General features: G+C 46.5%; 1 protein-coding gene across 3 annotated transcripts; it reads right to left on the bottom strand.

Annotated features, from left to right (window-relative positions):
* Window positions 1-8,798: 8,798 nt before the first annotated feature.
* Window positions 8,799-17,919, bottom strand: LOC144934533 (sorting nexin-10-like). Of its 3 annotated transcripts, none has more exons than XM_078860417.1 (7): window positions 17,665-17,919; window positions 15,583-15,651; window positions 14,077-14,163; window positions 12,736-12,836; window positions 12,266-12,364; window positions 11,223-11,561; window positions 8,799-10,156 (listed from the first exon to the last, which is right to left on the bottom strand). In XM_078860417.1, the coding sequence occupies exons 2-7, from the start codon at window positions 15,610-15,612 to the stop codon at window positions 10,111-10,113; spliced, it is 702 nt and encodes a 233-aa protein (XP_078716543.1). In that variant the 5' UTR covers window positions 15,613-15,651; window positions 17,665-17,919; the 3' UTR covers window positions 8,799-10,110. The 3 variants fall into 3 exon arrangements, with proteins under 3 accessions (XP_078716543.1, XP_078716544.1, XP_078716542.1); XM_078860418.1 differs by lacking the exon at window positions 17,665-17,919 and adding an exon at window positions 17,180-17,637; XM_078860416.1 differs by lacking the exon at window positions 17,665-17,919 and adding an exon at window positions 17,198-17,637.
* Between the last annotated feature and the right edge of the window lie 32 nt (window positions 17,920-17,951).

The following is a 17,951-nucleotide window of genomic DNA, read 5'->3' as shown; positions in this document are numbered from 1 at the left end:
CGCGTGGCACGGGGCCCGGCTGAGTGCGTGTACCGTCCTGGCCTCCTCGCTGTGGTCCAACAAGCAAGGGGCTTCGCTTCAGTCGAGGATGTCGCTACCCGGCACACCACATTCAGTTCGCCCTGGCTGCGGCTGCGAGTCACCTACCCACGTGACTTTACCGGTTTTTTTCCGGTAAAGTCACGTGGGTAAAAAAATTAAATTAATAAAAGTAAAATAAAAAATAAAATAAAAATCACGACGTTTCGGAGGCAACACAAGCTTCCGTCTTCAGGTGGAACCGTCACAGCACGATAGCTTACTCCCGTCTCGCAAGTGAGAAGCGAGGGCCAGGATTTTACGCGGAACGCACAGACTCGCGTAGAACCTCGCAAGACTCAAAGTAGAGATCCCAAATGATCACATAGCATCTCGTAGGCCGGCGTAGGGCCCGAATGAGTTACATGGAAGAACACAGACTCACATAGATCCTCGTAGACTTACATAAGAGACTGATAGAGATACGTCGAGACACGCAGACTCACGAAGAATTTTACGAAACTTATATAATGACCGGTAGAGTTATATAATTACATAGAGGTCTTGAGAATTATCATAGATTATCATATACTTATATAGAGAACCATAGATTTGCAAAGGTCTTCAATCCACCGAGTCTGTGCAGGTCGGTGACCTGGATCATATTTCCGCACCCCGGCACACTACATCGAGTATACCCGTGGCTACTATTCACGTGTCAAGTATTCCAGTCTACCAGTGACTGAGGAAAATATATCGGAAGGAACACTTGAGCATGTGTTCAGCTTTCATGTCAGTCGTTCAATACACTCTAGAATCCATGAGTACGTCCGGCGATATTAAGCATAATCCGAATAGATTAAAAAAATGTTTGCACTTATAAGTGGGCATACAACGATGTGACCCCCTAGTTATGATGAGGTTTCGCGATTAAGGGGGGCACAGTTCGTTTGGAGATTTGTTTCTGTTTTGCTCTTTGCAATTGTGGTGAATGTAGCACCTCTAGTGGCTACAGGATTTAGATTAATTTATTATAAAATATACTTCCAAACTTGCATTGACCAGCGTGGTGAAGTATATCTAATTTACCCCCCCACCCCTCTCTCGACTAATACGGTATGGAGGAGGCCTTCGCACAATAAAGCCTTACTGATTGACAAAGAGCTGTATATTGTTATTATTCAAATGTAAAATATGACATTCTCAAGCATGCATGCATGCATTGTGAGCGATAGAATTAATTTAATTGATTCATTCATTGGTTTTCTGTTGCTTCGTCTGCATGTCTCGTCGAAAACAAGAGCATCAGACCCACTAGGCTGGTTTAACAACTGGTGATTGCATGCATTTGAACCTGAGACTTCAGTGGTGCTGGCTCATTGCTCTGACATGGCCATTATGAGTCAATCCCATTTGCCTTCCTCCCAGCAAAGCAACCTCAAGGCAAATTTTAATTTAGAACTAGGAAAGAGCCCAATGATGCATCCTCGCTCCACTCCCCTCCCCCCCAAGGAACACATGGGTGATGTTAGACCCGAGGGATTTTTTTTTGTATTTAATTAAGCATTTTAATGAGCAAAGTGTCAAACTCATTAATAACGCTTCCACTCTATACACAACCTAGCCTGTGTTCTTCACGCAATGCAACTTTTTTTTTCGTGAACATTATCTGAAGTATCGCGTCTCGGAGAGCAATACACCGGTCGGGAGGCCTCGTGTTCAATGTGGCTGGGGCAACTCGCGTTGCTGAAAGGGACGATGATGACCGATGGTCGAGACTAACGATGGATTGGCAGCCAAAGTAGCCTTGTTTCTCGCTTATTTTGCTTTATTCGGCGTTTCAATTTTGAAACACGTTTCAATTTTGAAACACCGAATAACAAAGAAGAAAAACACAAAACAAATTAAATCGAGCAAACCACAACCCCTTGAATCATCAATAGCAGCACGTAGCAAAGGTGGAATAAATAAATTATGGCGATGAACTAAAACTAATAACGATAATACAAAAGAGTCGCGTAAAAGGCACGCGACAATAAAATTAATTTAGGGGCCGTTACGCTCTGCCACCGGAGGGCACTCTCAACACACGGCCCCTCTCTCTCTCTTTTTTTCTTCTCATCGCCCAATGGGGGGGGGGGGGGAAGGCCACGCTGCATCGGTCTTTCCCTGCGAAATTCTCACCCCGGCGTTCATCAGATGCCCCGTTAAGTCCATTGCCTCCTCTGCCCAAAGGGCCAGAAACCTGCGAGATCCACCTCGGCCTCGGTGTTTGCACGTGATTGTTTTGTGTCTTTGGGGAAACGACGTCGTCATCATCATCACCATTATAATAATAATTTGTCTTCGTATCTTCTCTTATTGCATTTGATAAAGATCTTCGCAGCGATGACTGTCACGTGATTCGATGTTCCTCAGCGTGGTCACCAATGATTGCACACAAAACAGCCCCATTGCAATAAAATGTTCTGATGCACTTAATGTTTCGATTTAAAGCTTTCGTGACTGCAGGGATTCATCTTCTTGGTTCTTTCGGTAAAGTTTACCGAAAGAACCAAGAATATGCACTTAATGTTGCTAAATTCCCACTATGAGTATTACAAATATGGGTTTGACTGTCATTTCCCGGTATCAGGGCGAGTTATTTTTACTGTGTGAATTCCAGAGAGCACTTGAAGAGATCCCCGAAGCAGTTCTGTGATATCCGCTTCCACGGGCCGTTTTCTTGCATGGAAGGATCCTAATGGGTATTTCGTCTCCTAACATGACACCGACAGCTCGGTTGGGATGAAAATGAGTAAAAGGACGTCACAAACATACGTATCCCCGATCTAGATGTTTTAAACACAGGTGATTGAAAGTGTTAGTACTCTGAGAAAAAGAAAATAGCATTGGCTATGAGTATAAGCTAGGAAGTAGCCAAACAGCATGATACCAACGAAACACTTATTGAACACGATAACACTATTTTTATTTTACCAGGTAAGGCCCACTGAGCTATATAGCTCTTCTTTCAGGAGCGACGTGGCCACAAATGATAGGTCAACGAAGTGGCTTATCCTGTAGAAATCTATAGCAGCCGAATTATTTAAAAACATTTTCTAATGTGGAGGAAAAAACCGGAGGACGCGGAGAAAAATCCATGCAACCACGGGGAGCACATGCAAGCTCCAAATATACAATCGTCAGGGTCGAGATCAAACCCACGACCTCCTGTATACCAGGCGAGGTAGTTAACATCTCGCCACCCTGCCGACCTCGCAACTCATTGAATTTGGTAAATTTACACATTTCTACGCAATATACCAAATCTTGATTGGATCACAAGGTGTGCGCCAATGTTCCCGCCTGCTGAATAAAAAACAATCTCTTTAATTGCTATTTATTACTATTTTTAAATCCATGCCTCTAACGCGAGTGTGCTCTAATGTAGGTTGCTTTAAAAAAAAAATCCCTGTCTGATTTTTAAATATATATAACTCTTTCATATTTTGTCCAGCTGTACATAACTCTTTTGAAGGTAGCGCGAAGTAAAGTCATTACCATGCTAATGGAGACTAGTGGGAGAATGGTGTGCGACATTCGCTGCCAAGCAGTACGACGGTTGTCTGAGTTTCAAGGAAACTAATTTGCAAGTGGAATCCGTTCCACACTTCTTCTGATTACGAAATTACTTTTGTGTGTGTGGCTCCCACGCTTCAACGGCGCAATGCACTCTGCAAAAAAAGTCTTTATATTTTTTTGCGTCTCTCTCCCCAACTTTCGTGACATTTAAAACGCGGTGGCCCACGTCTCTATCCCATTTTCATCCATCAGCCTCGCCTGTGCCCCGCATTTATTTGTGATTTTTTTTTCTCTCTCTCTCCCCTTCTTTCCCTCCCAACCCCCTTCTTTTTCGCATGGCAAAGCGGGCAGCTATGCTCCGCACGCATTTCATTACGAGCGGCGTGATGGCCAATGCTTTTCATTGCCTGACACCTCATAAAACATTCAGTGGTGGTGGTGGGGGGGACAGGGAAATGAATGCAAATTCCGTATTAATAGTTAATTTCCATAAAAACCGGGATGGGACGAGAACTAAATTTTTTTTGTTATTTCCATTTCTTTTTCACACGAGACGCTTTAACGTGCGCCGAGTAGCTCTAGGTAATCTGGAGCATTGCAGGAGCCAATTCTCACCGTGTTATTTTACGACTGGTTTTCCCCGTATGAGATTCAATGTATGTATGTATATTAGACTGGGAGATATTGGGGTGGGGGTCGACAGAGGGGCGGCGAGGGTAGAAATTGTATTCGAGATAAGTATTGCAATGGCCTTTTTCGCCACTGAATATGTACAATAGGGAGGCAATTGGAAATGTGTTCTTGTACCTGGATATGTGATTGTAATAAAAATGTAAGTGATGAAACCAGGCCTTACTAAATGCAAAGGTGAGCTTGTAAAATGTGGCTTTCTGGTTAGCGATATTCTGAATATTTATTCCTTCATTTTATTTGCTGGGAAGTTGTAGAAATGTTTGTTACGGGGACATATAGCTGGGTCCACACAAAACGAACCTCTGTTTAGCCTCATAGACTGTTGGGGCAAGTGCTGCTAGCGAGCTCCTATGAAGGCCAGCACAGCACACGATAAGCACGGTTGGCTCCGTACGGTGCGAAATCAGTTCAACATACACTCACATATACGAGGAGTGGGTGGCCAGCACCACGCCTAGTGTCTTTGTCTCCCTAGTTGCGATGCTTACACACCGCAACATATACTCATTTGAGGCTGAGTCGACCTAGGGGAGGCCCAGGACCGCTTCAGATAATCGTCACTGGTGCCGATCGTGAGTGAAAATCGAACTCGGGTCGCCGGGTTGGTAGCGCAGCGTGCTGACCGCTGCACTACCGCTCCCCACAAACACACACACACACGCATGCATGGAAGCATAGAAACACATGTGCAAATCCATGCAAGGTTGTGATGGGTCCAGCCATCCCTTTCCTGGGGAGCCCGTGAGCGTGTGTGTCTCCCTCTCTGCTTGCTGAGTGTCTGGCTTGCATGGGACGTGCGTGGGAGCCTCGGGGTATTTATGGCCCCCAAGTGTTTGTGCGCGTCTGTGGGTGAGTTATGGTGTTTGGCAGCAGGATCCAGCCACTCAGTTCCTCCCACATCCCAGCAACTCTCCCCCCCCCCTCTTCAACACACACAGCATCTGACCTTCCCCCCCTCCACTCCCCTGCCGGCAAATCTGTGAGCTCCTATTTTCATGCTTCCCTGTGTTGCGTGTCTTCACGCAAAGGTACAGCAAAACGAAATGGGATGCAAGTAAGAGTCAATTCTTTGGCCCAGCGCGTGGTCCGCGTATAAGTTTCCTTGCGGCCGTTTTGTTACGAGAATCACTTTTGTGTTGGTTTCAAGAGGATGCGAATTAACAGTGTGCCTCATCCATTGCCATTACAGCGGAGAGGTCGGGCAGGGGTGGGGAGTGGCGGTCGAAATCGCACGGTATGTTGATTTGTATTAATACACCAAAAAGCGCCACTAAAAAAAAACAAGTATCATCTCAAGACGTCTTGGAAAGTGCTCTTCCCCGGGCCATTTCTTGTTTTCAAAGCATGCTGTGGTACAGCTTAAATAAAGCGCAAAAATAAATCTCTCGGGGTGCCTTAACACACTCGCCGCCGCCACCCCGCTCATGTAAATATTGCCTCCTTCTTCCCGCAGCTGTAGTTTAATTCTTATTTCTCTTGAAGGGGGGGAGGGGTGCACAAAGAGGACAGCCAAGATCACCAGAGGCCTGTCAAAGCCACAGGCCGAAGCCAAACATGCGTCAGGAGTGGTCAGGAGGGCCCCCTGGGGGAGGGAGTGGAGGCGGTGATTTGTGCGCAGAACACAGGCGCGTGTTCGCTCTGCCGAGGTGACATCCCAGCTACTACCATAATGGACATTTCCATGACGACGACTTTACGACGTTGGTTGCCCGGGAGATGACTCTGGTGTCATCCTAACCGCCGTGGTCGTAAAAAATAAAAAGAAGAAGGGGAGGAGGAGGGTGCACAGGGGCTGATGTAACCCCGAGTTGCAGGCACGCCGACTTGAGAGTGCGAGCGGCGGTGTGCGGGAAGAGAGAAAAAAACGCACTCGTCAAGTTTCATTATTTTACTTTATTCTGATTGAGCCCCGTTCTGTGGAGAACGGGCTCTGACACTTGTTAATCTGGCGTTCGGCCTGTGACGCTTGGTCCTATGGCTGAGTGGAAGGGATTGCACGTTGAACTGTAATGTATCTATGTTGAACCTCTTTCGCACCGTACGTAGCCAACCGTGATAATCGGAGGTGCGGGGTTGGGGGGTTGTAAGGACAACAAACTAAGCACACACGCACACACAAAACGACAGTAATTCTCAGAACGCCAAACATGCATGTCTACAGCCACTCTTTAGAACAATTCCTATTCCTACACCACGGTGTTTGCGCACTGACCATGGGGCTTCTGCATGCAGGATAGGTTGCATACCGGGGAAACGTCGACATTTCCTATTCAAGACCCGCTGGCTATGGCTCGCAGGCGACTAAAACCAGTTTCTCGTCCGAGGAGAGTGCATTACGCCCAGCTTGGTCGCAGCGGCAATGGACGCAATCTGTATGGCCAAGGTTACGAGGGTCAGAGGTCACAGTGGACACAGCCCACCCTGTCTCACCCCTCTAACGACGCTGGCAATCACGCCCCCCCCCCCCACCCCTTCCCTCCACCACCCCTGAGATGGAGCTCACTGTCATCGCACGAGTCGCCCCAGGGCCCAGGTCATTCAGGGGCCCAAGGGGGTCGATTGAGAAGCCAGGGAGGGGGTTCAATATGATGGGTGGGGGGGCTGATAGTGGCCACATTTAGAATCCTATTTTCTCTCAGGACAGCGATGAGTTTAGGGTCATCAGCAGCCACGATCTGTCGACTGCTGGAAGCAGGCCTCCTGTGTCGAGGATACACTAGGTAGGTAGATATGCCCCGACTGGACATGTGTGAAAAAGAGCTTTATAGCTCATCGGATTTCTCCAGTGCGAAAAAAAGATTCTGATTATGAAAACGAAATGAGAGCGATTTGAGGCTCAACGTCTCTTTTATAATCGAGATCTGGGTCATAAAAGACACTGCAGCTCACTGCCGATTAAACAAAACAAAAACAGTATCAATTTCGCACATCATTGGAAATATTAAATACAGTATAGAGCAACATATCACATTTATATAACAGGAAATATTTACTGGCATTTACTCGTCACTAAAAATAGTTTACATGTTGACATCAAATTTCAGGTTATATAGGTTAGATACGGATGAGGTATAAAGTATGAATCAGAAAGCGCTTACATTCACATTTCCCAAACAATACGAGTGCGATCGCCCATGAAAAGCAGCCTCAGCCATGCCCGTCCCTCCGACGCAAAAAATTTAGAGCCCGCATTGGCAGCAGTGGCACGAGGCATTTTTCTACCCACGGCACCGGCGTTTTACAGCGGCGTGACGTGGGACGCGAGAAATATACAGCTCGGTGCGTGGCCTCATTCTCTGCCGAGCAAGAAGGCCTGTTGTGACCTCTAAGGCTCAACGTCAAGACCGCCTACATGAGGTCACGCATCTCCGGGCAGGATGCATGCGGTGATGAAGCGGCGGCGATGGCTAGAGAGCCATAATCTGACACGCTTGATATTAGAACATGACTTATGGGTTTGACGGAGCGGGCAATAAAGCTGCGCGGGCCATCTGTTTGCCGTCCCCTTGCATCTACGGGGCAGATATCCCGATGCTCCGTCTGCATCTTGCAGTTTTACCCATTTCTTTTTTTTTGCAGCGCAGCGTTTTAGGAACGCCTCCGCCCAACGACCGCGAGCGAAACAATTACGGTGCCGGGCAGATGCTCTCCCATTATTTTTTAGGGGATTTATTTGTTCAGGAAGCTACGTCGGGAAGAGGTAATCGCACGTGTTACTTGCGACGAGTGAATAAAATGAGTGACGTACGAGTCAATTAATGCGGATTTTTTCCTTCATTCCCGTTACCCCTTGTGTCACACACAAGTAAGCCGATTCGTGAGGGTATCTGCAACTCAAGGCAGCGAGTGAATAATTGGGCCTTTCGTCGAAGAGCTATCGTCCATACGGTATTGCAGCTGGGTGGGCCATGGCTTCAGAACCAGCAGGTCCCCATGTCATCTTATTTTGCACAGCAGCGTAAAGCACAAGGCCGGCACTCAGAGCCTCAAGGCAGGCCCCGAGGTCGCCCACTGATTGGAGCTCCTCGGTGGTGCCAATCTGTCCAGGCCCTCACAAACATGATCCATCATCCCCCGCCCGCTCCACCACGGCGCTCTTAAAATATAACGACCAGCGCAGCACTGGCGGCAATCTCAGCAACAAGGTAAATTATGGACGGTCTGAGCCATTAACTTCTAATTCGGCGCGTGCCTGGAATAAGTCTGGGCTTACCGATGCTTTTTGCCGCAAGACCCGGCTCCGTGCGGCTCCGTGGGTGATTGTCGGAGCCAGTTTAGATTGCACTTCAAGCTGGAGCCGTCACAGTTGTCATCTCAACGCCCATTATGCTCACGGTTAACATTTGGCAATGACGGAAATGTTTTGCTATTAAATGACAGAATTGTATTTTTTACTGCTGGGTTATTGAATGCCTAAATATAGCTCTGCGGGCAAGTTTGTGTTAAGAGGGGAAAAAAAATCCCTCGACAGGCCTGATTATAAACAGAGGTAGTGATGATAGATGGGCACAGGGCAACTGAAATAGTGCTGCATACCAGAAATATTTATTAAACATTTCAAGCACCAACTTTGTCCCAGAATTTACAATGATCATACAAGCCGTACCAAAAAATGTTCACTTTTCACCAGCTGAAAATATTACTTTCAACACTGTATAAAGTAATACTGCACAGTATACGTATTGCACAGTTTGATCTAATTGCTGTCTTCGTAAACATGTCTGCATGTGGTTTAGGAAATGTTAATAAAATAAAAATCGTAATGACAGGATACAAAACAGTGCAACATTGAAATAATTTATACTCTTATATTAGCTTTCTATTCTATGTAAAAAGATTTTTTTTCTAAAACATTGGAACATTTATAATTGCAAAGCTTATTATACCACAGTATCTTGAAATACGGGCAATGTTCCATCCATAATTATGAAGCTGATATTTTATATCGTGAACTGATTTTTTTTGTATGCTGAATTGTGATCTGTCTACACAATGCATGTTTTCAAACTCCAAAATGTACAAATGCGTACATTAAAGGAGGTAAAGGTGAAACATTAATGCATTTATATTCTTTATATTCTTGGTTCTTTCGGTAAAGAACCAATAATATGAATCCCTGCAGTCACGAAAGCTTTAAATAAAAAATGAATGCATTTATTCATAAAGTAATAAGCGACACCTTAAAATATATTACCAAGATGTTAAAGAAGCAATATTGCTCACAGTATAGCTTTGGTGGGGTTAAAGACCCAATTGTGAATGCAAGCACAACTGCCACCACTTCCAACATTTAAGACGCGCGCACACATACACACCCCTTTACAAGCTGTGTCGGACCCAAAACTTAGCCCCACACACGCACACGTGTATACATTAAATATCAAAATCATTACGGACTCCACGGTGATTTTCAAGAGGCTATAATGGTGCGGGGATTTAACAGGTCCCAATTTCACTGTGCATAAAACAGGTGTTGCAGCCTGTTCCTGGGCTACTTTGTGGGCAGCAGAGGGCAGTGCAGCACAATCCATTGCACTGCCATGCTCCTGTCGATGGCTCTGCGTCTTCACCAACCCAGACCGCACCAGCATACTGCGGTATAGCCATACAACCCACCACGACCTGCACTGCATGGGTGAGACCCTAATCCAGCAGTGGATTGATTGTCGGGAATTTGCCAGATCCCAGTTGCCCAGCGTTTTGGTACATGCTGGTAGCTGGTCCATTTCAAAGCCAGGAGATGTCAGCTGCTGGGTTGGTTAAGCTGAATGCTTTCTGCTTTGGCTCCCTCTGCTGGCTCCTTGCAGTAACACTGCTCTGTGATGTTGCTCGAGGTTACTCCAAGCAATTGTTGTGTGAGCCCGACCCAGAGTCCTGTTCACTGCGAGTACAAACACAAAATGTGATATTAATGTAACGAACAACAAATTCGCCAAGCAAACAAGACAGGACTCTTCTTAAAAAATGTATATACTTTCCTGGGTAAAGGGCATCATTCCTATTAAAAGTGTGTGCGCAATTACAACTGACCAGTGTGTGGTTCATGACACTTAGAACAAGCAGCATTAATTATATTCGCATATTCATGATCAAATCCACTTTTGATTTCAAAAAAGGTCAAGGGTTTTGAGACTGTCTCAGGCACGAGCATGTTGGTGGATAGCATAGAACTGCTCACAGTCCTTGCATCATTCTCTGCTTCAGAGATCATCATCAGGTCTAGGCATGTAACGACACATCACGTATATGCAGGGCCCTTTTGTAAATCCACTGCTGAATGAGGGTCTCACCATGCCTTGAGGGTCTTGCGAGTTATTTATACAACCACGTTTTGCCATGCCGGTCATTGCAGTACACCTCGCAGAAATGTAACTTCCATTATCTGGAGTTGCAACGTGATAATCAATTCTAGTTTTTTACTGCTACATTTTGTATAAGTACTTTTGTACAGTTTAACTCGTTTAAAATAACCAGCAACTCTAGATCTTGCCAAATACATACAAATCCAAATTGTAAATAAACATATTCTCACAAGTTTGATTCGACGCATGTATACCTTGAGCATAACAATTAATGTTACCGAACCAATACATCAGTCCAGGCAAGGAAACACTTCCGAGGAGATGCGGTGATGAAATCAGCTCATGTGTGTGGTGGATTGTGAGATCGCAGAACCGTCAAGAGATGGTGATGGAAGCGAGTGAATTGACCATGGATTGATCACGGCCAATGTTGATGATGCACGGTAATATGTACACGTATGTCGAACTTCTTTCGCACCGTACGTAGCCAACCGTACTAATTTGATGTGCAGGAGATGGCCAACAAACTAAACACAAAAAGTAGTTCTAAAGAAATGAGATTTCAATCTAGATTTAAAAGTGCATAGCTCCAGTGGCGGCTCCCTAATATCGGCCTCATCGCATCATGCGCTGAGCTGCACTTGCCTCTCTGTGTCATATTCCCCGCAGCAGGGTTTCTCTCCTTCGCCATCGTACGTGGACATGGCGAGTACATCTGGGTGGCTCTTGCGAGGGGGCGACGCTTCCCTAGCAGAAGCCACCTCATTCTCCTCCTCCTCCTCCTGCTGCTGCTGTCGCGGCTGCTGCGGTTGCGGCTCTTCCATCGGGAAGCGGCAGCCGGCACGCTGCTGGCACATTATGGCGTCGTGGACGGAGAAGCTGGTGAGGCCAGAGACGCACGCGTCCATCTCGCTTACGCTCAGGCGGCTCTGCAGGAACAGGTGCAGGCGGCTGTCCGATAGCACGATGACCATCTTCACTATCCTGACGCATGCCGACATAAGACAACGGGGAAAATGCGCCAAGTTTAACTTTCATTGCTTCATTCCAGTGCCGAAAAATTACATATTAACTGCATCTTGTGTAATTTGTGTAATATTGTAAAAGTAGGAAGGTTTTTGTCGACCAACTGCTGAATGGAGGCTGTTGGCCATGACAATTGTTTGACCAGACTTCACTATGCTGGTTAGTATGTGTAGGAGAAGCAGGAACACCCAGGTCGGGTTCAAATATTACTTGCCACTGTTGCTCTTGGCCGGGAGTCAGAGATGGTGACGGAAGCGAGTGTATTGACCAATGATTGATGACGGCCAATGTTGATGATGCATGGTTACATATATGTACACATTTTGAACTTCTTTCGCACCATTCGTAGCCAACTGTACTAATTGGAGGTGCGGGAGACGGACAACAAACTAAACACAAAAGTATGTCTAAAGAAATGTGTGGCCGGGAATCAGGTTCATGGTGCAGTATGCCACCAAGCCACCCCAAGTGACATTATACCACACAATATACAGCACACACAGAGTTAAATATAACAAATACATTAGAGCATTAAGGTGAAAAACAGCATCATGCTTACATTGGGAAATAAACACACTACTTATAATCTCAAACTGCCGAGCGCCACTGTGGGTAGAGAGAAAGTGACTGTTGTTGTGGCCGATGTGGACATGCAGGCCAACCTGTGCAGGAAATTCTGAAGGCCCTGCCTCCTCATCTCCACGTCATTTTCGTTGTAGCAGCTGAAAAAGAGGTTCCTGGGTGGCAGGTCCGGTAGCTGCCTGTATCAACACAAAGCAATGATTGATCACAGCCAATGCAGTTTGATAGCAACAGTGAACAACAGGTACGTGGTATATGCCTGCATGATGCTCCCCGGTGTCTGATAAATACCTTCACGCAAATTCCTCCGACACTCAAAAAAAACGCATACCTTTTCACCGTGATATTAATATACGATGCACACGAAATTCAATTAACAAATTTTGCGCGTGATAGTGTTGCTAATACTTAAAACGTAAGCTTGGTGAAGAGCTCCATCTAGCGGCTAAAAAGATGCAAAGCAATCAACAACTGGAAGAGTAAAACCGGGTCACAGACGACATGCATGGTTCACTATCGTGGGTGGCGCCCTTCTTTGCGGACGTCGTACTCGAGATTCGTGCTCTTCTCCAGGCACTTGCGCAGCCACACGAACTCCCGGAATCGACGACGGGTGCAAGACACCTTGCGCGTGAAACTTATGCTGTTAGTCTGAAAAAGAAAAATCGACACCGAGAGCCTGAAGCACAAATGTTGTGTACGTACAACAGTAACTAGAATTTATTTTCCGACAATATGTAAAAAGTTAATACTATTCCTCTTATTCCTGGAATATTTCCCACCAATGTGAGTTTTGACTTCCTGGTCTTCTCTCTCCATGTATTACTGTTGTGGGCCATCTCCATGTCCACTCCATAGTCCCTCTTATCATGGTTCACCACTTCCCACCTCTGTCCCGGCCTGCCTCCACCCTGGTGCTTCCATTTTCACAACCTTTCTTATTCAGATGTGGTTTTCCTCCTTTGTCCCCAAATTCAATATCAACTTAATTTCAGCTTGACTGATATGTGCACCGTTCTTGCTTTCTTCCACATCACGTCATGTCTGACCTCAATGTACAAGAGCTAATACTCTTGCAAAATATAAAAACTGTGTTACCACCAGGGCCAAGCGATGACAATTAAGACCAAATAATTTGTGAATTTCAGTTACGCTGGATTGTATATTTGATGTTGGATGGTACACCCAGGGCTGGAGAACTGGCACCTTGCATAAACTTTACATTCGGTGCCCTCCCATCCACCCCCACACTCCTTTCATCAGAAGGTGGTGTGATATGCACTAATTATGACCAAAACTGCACCTGTTACACGTGACAGCTCTTTCAGATTGACGCAAAAATAAGACTTGGATTTTACTAAAGGCCACCCTTGATCGCGGCGCCTTATGCTGTCACACATGTCGCTCGATCCTAGGGAGGGCACTGGGTGCACCTCGACGGGGAAGTCTGATTAGCATCATACCTTTACTTTCAAGTATCAAGACAGAGATCAAGGCAGAGATAATATAATGGAGAAAAATGGGACTAAATAAATATATTTCGCAAAAGTTATTTCAATAAGTTGGCCATCACGCTGGCAAATGCCTGACTCTCTTAATAAGTAATTTGTTATCCTCAAGTGTGCAGACTGAACACAAGGTTTCATATCGCCATTGGTTGATGATTACTGGACCTATAAAAGTTATGTACAAGTACATATTTTGCATTGAGTTTACGAGGCTTTTTTTACACAGTTGCTAACCATGACAAAAACATGAGGCAGTTTCTATAGCTCAGCAAGTTGGCATTTATGATACTGCTAAAAAAAATGAGTTCTGTTTGACAGAGAAAATGAGAATATGCCATGAGCAAAATACTCAGCGGTGTGCCTTACTGAGAACAATTTCTTACGTGCAGGAATATCTCATAATCCACGTGAGGATGCCATGAATTCCTGTCCTGGATTTGGGGATCTCGGACGCGAACTTCCACAAAATCCTGGGGATATAACACACATACAATGACAATGATTCCGCTTTTAGCATCAACATATTGTTGGGGAAAGTGCTGTTAGTGAGCACCTATTAAGGAGGCAGGGCACACGAGGGGGTGGGTGGCCAGCATCATACCCGCCCACCCGCCTTTGTCTTCCCACTGCTGATGTTTACACACCACACCAGGTACTCGTCTAAGGCCGAGTCGACCTATGGAAGGTCCAGGACCGATTCAAATATTCACCACTGTTATTGGTCGTGTTCGGGAATCGAACTCAGGTCACTGGGTTCATAGCCCAGCGTGCTAACCGCTATACTACTGCAAACAACCTATTGGTCTACATGAGGACTAGGTTGTAAAATAATTTGTACACGATAATACATGGTCGTGACACCCATTGACTGTTATTGGTCGTGTTCGGGAATCGAACTCAGGTCACTGGGTTCATAGCCCAGCGTGCTAACCGCTATACTACTGCAAACGACCTATTGGTCTACATGAGGACTAGGTTGTAAAATAATTTGTACACGATAATAAATGGTCGTGACACCCATTGACACGTAAACAAATTAAGGTTCTGGAAAGCGCATGCTCGCCGCCAGCAGTAAACCCACTCACAGCATACAGTATTCGGTTTAGCACACTTGACACCAAAAAGCATCGTAAGCGGACGTAAACCGAAAACAAGCCAAATGTTAAACCAGCATCACGCACTAGCCTTGCGGTCCAGCCATAGCAGCGGGGAGCAGCTATAAAAGCATAAACTTGCGACATCACTCGATTTCCAGGAAGGGAGCCGAATAACTATGAAACTGGTTCAACGTTGCCCAACCCCGTGTCATCTGACATGAAAGAAAAGCCACTGCAGTATTGCACTGAACATTGCTTTCATTGAAACAATGAAAATCGTAAAACAAAGCTGACACAATGTACCTAACTTATAACCGTTTTACACTGTTAAAACGCATCGGATTACACAGTACTGCTATAAACATTTGTATTTTTTACAACCTAGACGCACAAAAAATACTTGGAAAGATGACATCTTCTTCCTTGGTGCGTCATTGTCAAAAAACACTGCCCTGGTCGAATGTATAATCTAAGGGCTTATTCAATTAAACTAAAAACTATTTATTTATTTTACCACGGAGCTATATACAGCTCGTTTTCAGAAGCGACCTGGCCACAAATGATAGCTCAACGAAGTGGTGGCTTATCACGTGGGCATTTATAGCAGCCAAATACTGTCAAACACGTTTCTAAATGTGCAGGGAAAAACCGGAGGACCCGGAGAAAAATCCACGCGACCACGGGGAGAGAGACACGTAAACTCCAAATATACAGCAGCAGGCGTCATGATCGGGATCGAACCCACGCGCCCCTGCCTTGGTCAGTCTGATAATGACCACCCAATGCGTTCACCTCTTTTGCGTTCTCCATTGCTCGTGGCATCAACGTCTCGAGCTCAAAAAAAGGTGTCACTGCCACCGGCTGCACAAGAAAAGAGAAACAATGTTATACGAATAGCAAAACGTACACACCCGTCGTCAATCCCACCAACGGCTGGATAAAGGTGAATTGACGTGAATTACACAGTACTGTAAATGCCCACATAAACACAGTGTGTAACAAAGACAAAGATCCCCCCGTATAGCCTGAATAGACTGTAGGGGCAAGTACTGTTTTGGAGCACCTATGAAGACCGGCACAGCCCACGAGGGGGTGGGTGGCCAGCACCACGCCCGGCCGCCTTTGTCTTCCCAGTGGTGATGTTTAAACACCGCACCAGGTACTCATTGCAAGCTTTGTCGACCTAGGGGAGGCCCGTGACCGGTTCAGATAATCGTCACCGGTGGTGGCCAGGAGGGGGAATCGAACTCGGGTCGCCGGGTTCGTAGCGCAGCGCACTAACCACTTTACCACCGCTCCCCAAAAACACACACACGCATCGGTCATGATGGATATTTCGCCATACTTCACCGCGCTTATCGACGAGGGTTGATAACGGTTATCGATCTCTCACACCAGGGATAGGCAACCAAAGTCACAAGAATAGACAATCCGCCCCCGCCTCCCCCACCGCGAATTCGGTGACAATAACAACAAAATGACCCCTCAATATTTAAAGAGCTGTGTTGGCCAATACGAGACGGCGTGGGCCCTAATGAATGAAGTCACAGAGCCGCAAGATGCGTCTTCGTGATCGAAGCCTCGACCTCTCGTTGTGTCACTGAAGACGCAGCCAAGCACGAGGGAATGCGATGGTTAATTGGATCGGCATACCTGGTCAACCCCTTATCAGTGCCCTACCTTATTACAGACCAATTCAGACATTATTGGTCACCCCATGCCCAGTAAAACTCTCAACGTTCATCATACAAAGTCCCATCACAATGGAGAAACACAAACAAATAGATAAACATTTATATGTTACCCGTATTGAAACGGTTGTACGCCGTATGGACCTGAAAACTCGATTTCCCTGTACTAGAATACGGGGAATAAACCGTGTGGGTTGACACGAACTCAAATCAAGCACCACAATCAGCCCCTGTGTTTATACCGAGACGCGTTACGTAAGAGCACAGTGCAGATGACACGGATAGTTCATGTTAATTCGGTGTTTCACACGCAGTTCCATCAAAAGCTACCAAATGTCCTCACGCATTGTTACGAATCTCAGCCCCAGTCACACAGATCTGACAATGACTTCCATACTCTGAGTCATTGTCACGAGTAAGCAAGTGCCAAGTTAAGTGGTTAACGAGTTTCAGAATACACTCGAAGGTTTAAGTAGCGTGGTAAGCCAAAGGTTTACTGACCACCACATTAATCGCAACACATTTAAAAGCGAATAAAACTCACGACCACCAACCACCTTTGCCGATGAGAACCCCAACCACCTTACCGTCGTTCGTCTACAAGACACAAGCGGGGCCCACCGAGTACAGTAACCCCATTATAATTAATTATAAATCATTAAAAACTCATAAAGAGTCAGCGGAAGTGACGCCCTTACAAGATGTGCAAACGTTACCAGGCCAGGAGACGGTCGCTCACCACCACCGACCACTCATTGTAGATCCACTTTGCTGCACGAAAGGCCCCCCCCCGTGTCCCCGACCCCACGAGGCCGGCGATGAAACGAAACTGGGCCAGAAATCCTCCCCCCGCCGCCGCTTGTACTGACGATGAGTTTTCTCCTCAAGTCACCCGTCTAATTATTACCACGACTACGACTACACAGTTCAATGATCTCGCAAGCGAAGCAGAATTGTATTGAAGCCTAGCAGACGCAGTTGCTTGTTTGGGTGACAAGGCTGCCTACTAGACCCAGACTTGTGATCGGCTCTCAGCTGTTGATGGTGCCACGTAGTGACCAGCAGAGGGCGGTGCAGCAAAAACAACCAAGCAGGTTGCAGCCGTGGAGCTGCACTTCCAAGCGCTACCGGCTTCAAAAGCAAACTCCACGAACCCCCCTCAAAGCCCCTTCCCAGCACTGACCGGCGTGGCCAAGTGAAGGATTCAAGTGGAACGGTGAACGCGACTCTGTGGGCGCAGCGCGGCGTGGAAGAGGGCCTCCGTATCCAGCGGTGGATAGAGCTGCCAGTGCGAACGCCGTGAGCGCGACTGTCACCCGCTCGGGTGGTTTGCTGGGGGGGGAGCTGCGTGTCTCTGCCGAGTCGACGTGAACCCCGCGATTAGAATCTCTAGCGCGCTTCCGTCAAGCGAGGAATACCCCCCCCCCAAACCCTCCCAGCCCTCCCACCCTCCCAACCCCCTCCCACCCT

This window comes from Lampetra fluviatilis, chromosome 10 (assembly GCF_964198595.1).
Source record: "Lampetra fluviatilis chromosome 10, kcLamFluv1.1, whole genome shotgun sequence".
NCBI classification, from domain to species: domain Eukaryota; kingdom Metazoa; phylum Chordata; class Hyperoartia; order Petromyzontiformes; family Petromyzontidae; genus Lampetra; species Lampetra fluviatilis.
The sequence above is the reverse complement of the archived record's forward strand: the minus strand, read 5'-3'. Positions and strand labels throughout refer to the sequence as shown.

Excerpts from the sequence above, each read along its gene's own strand:
- LOC144934533 (XM_078860417.1), bottom strand. The coding sequence starts at position 15,612 with ATGCCACGAGCAATGGAGAACGCAAAAGAG. Across the intron at positions 12,365-12,735 it reads GAGAAGAGCACGAATCTCGA|GCAGCTACCGGACCTGCCAC; the intron begins GTACGACGTCCG and ends GTGTTGATACAG. Across the intron at positions 10,157-11,222 it reads GGGGAATATGACACAGAGAG|TGAACAGGACTCTGGGTCGG; the intron begins GCAAGTGCAGCT and ends TTGTACTCGCAG.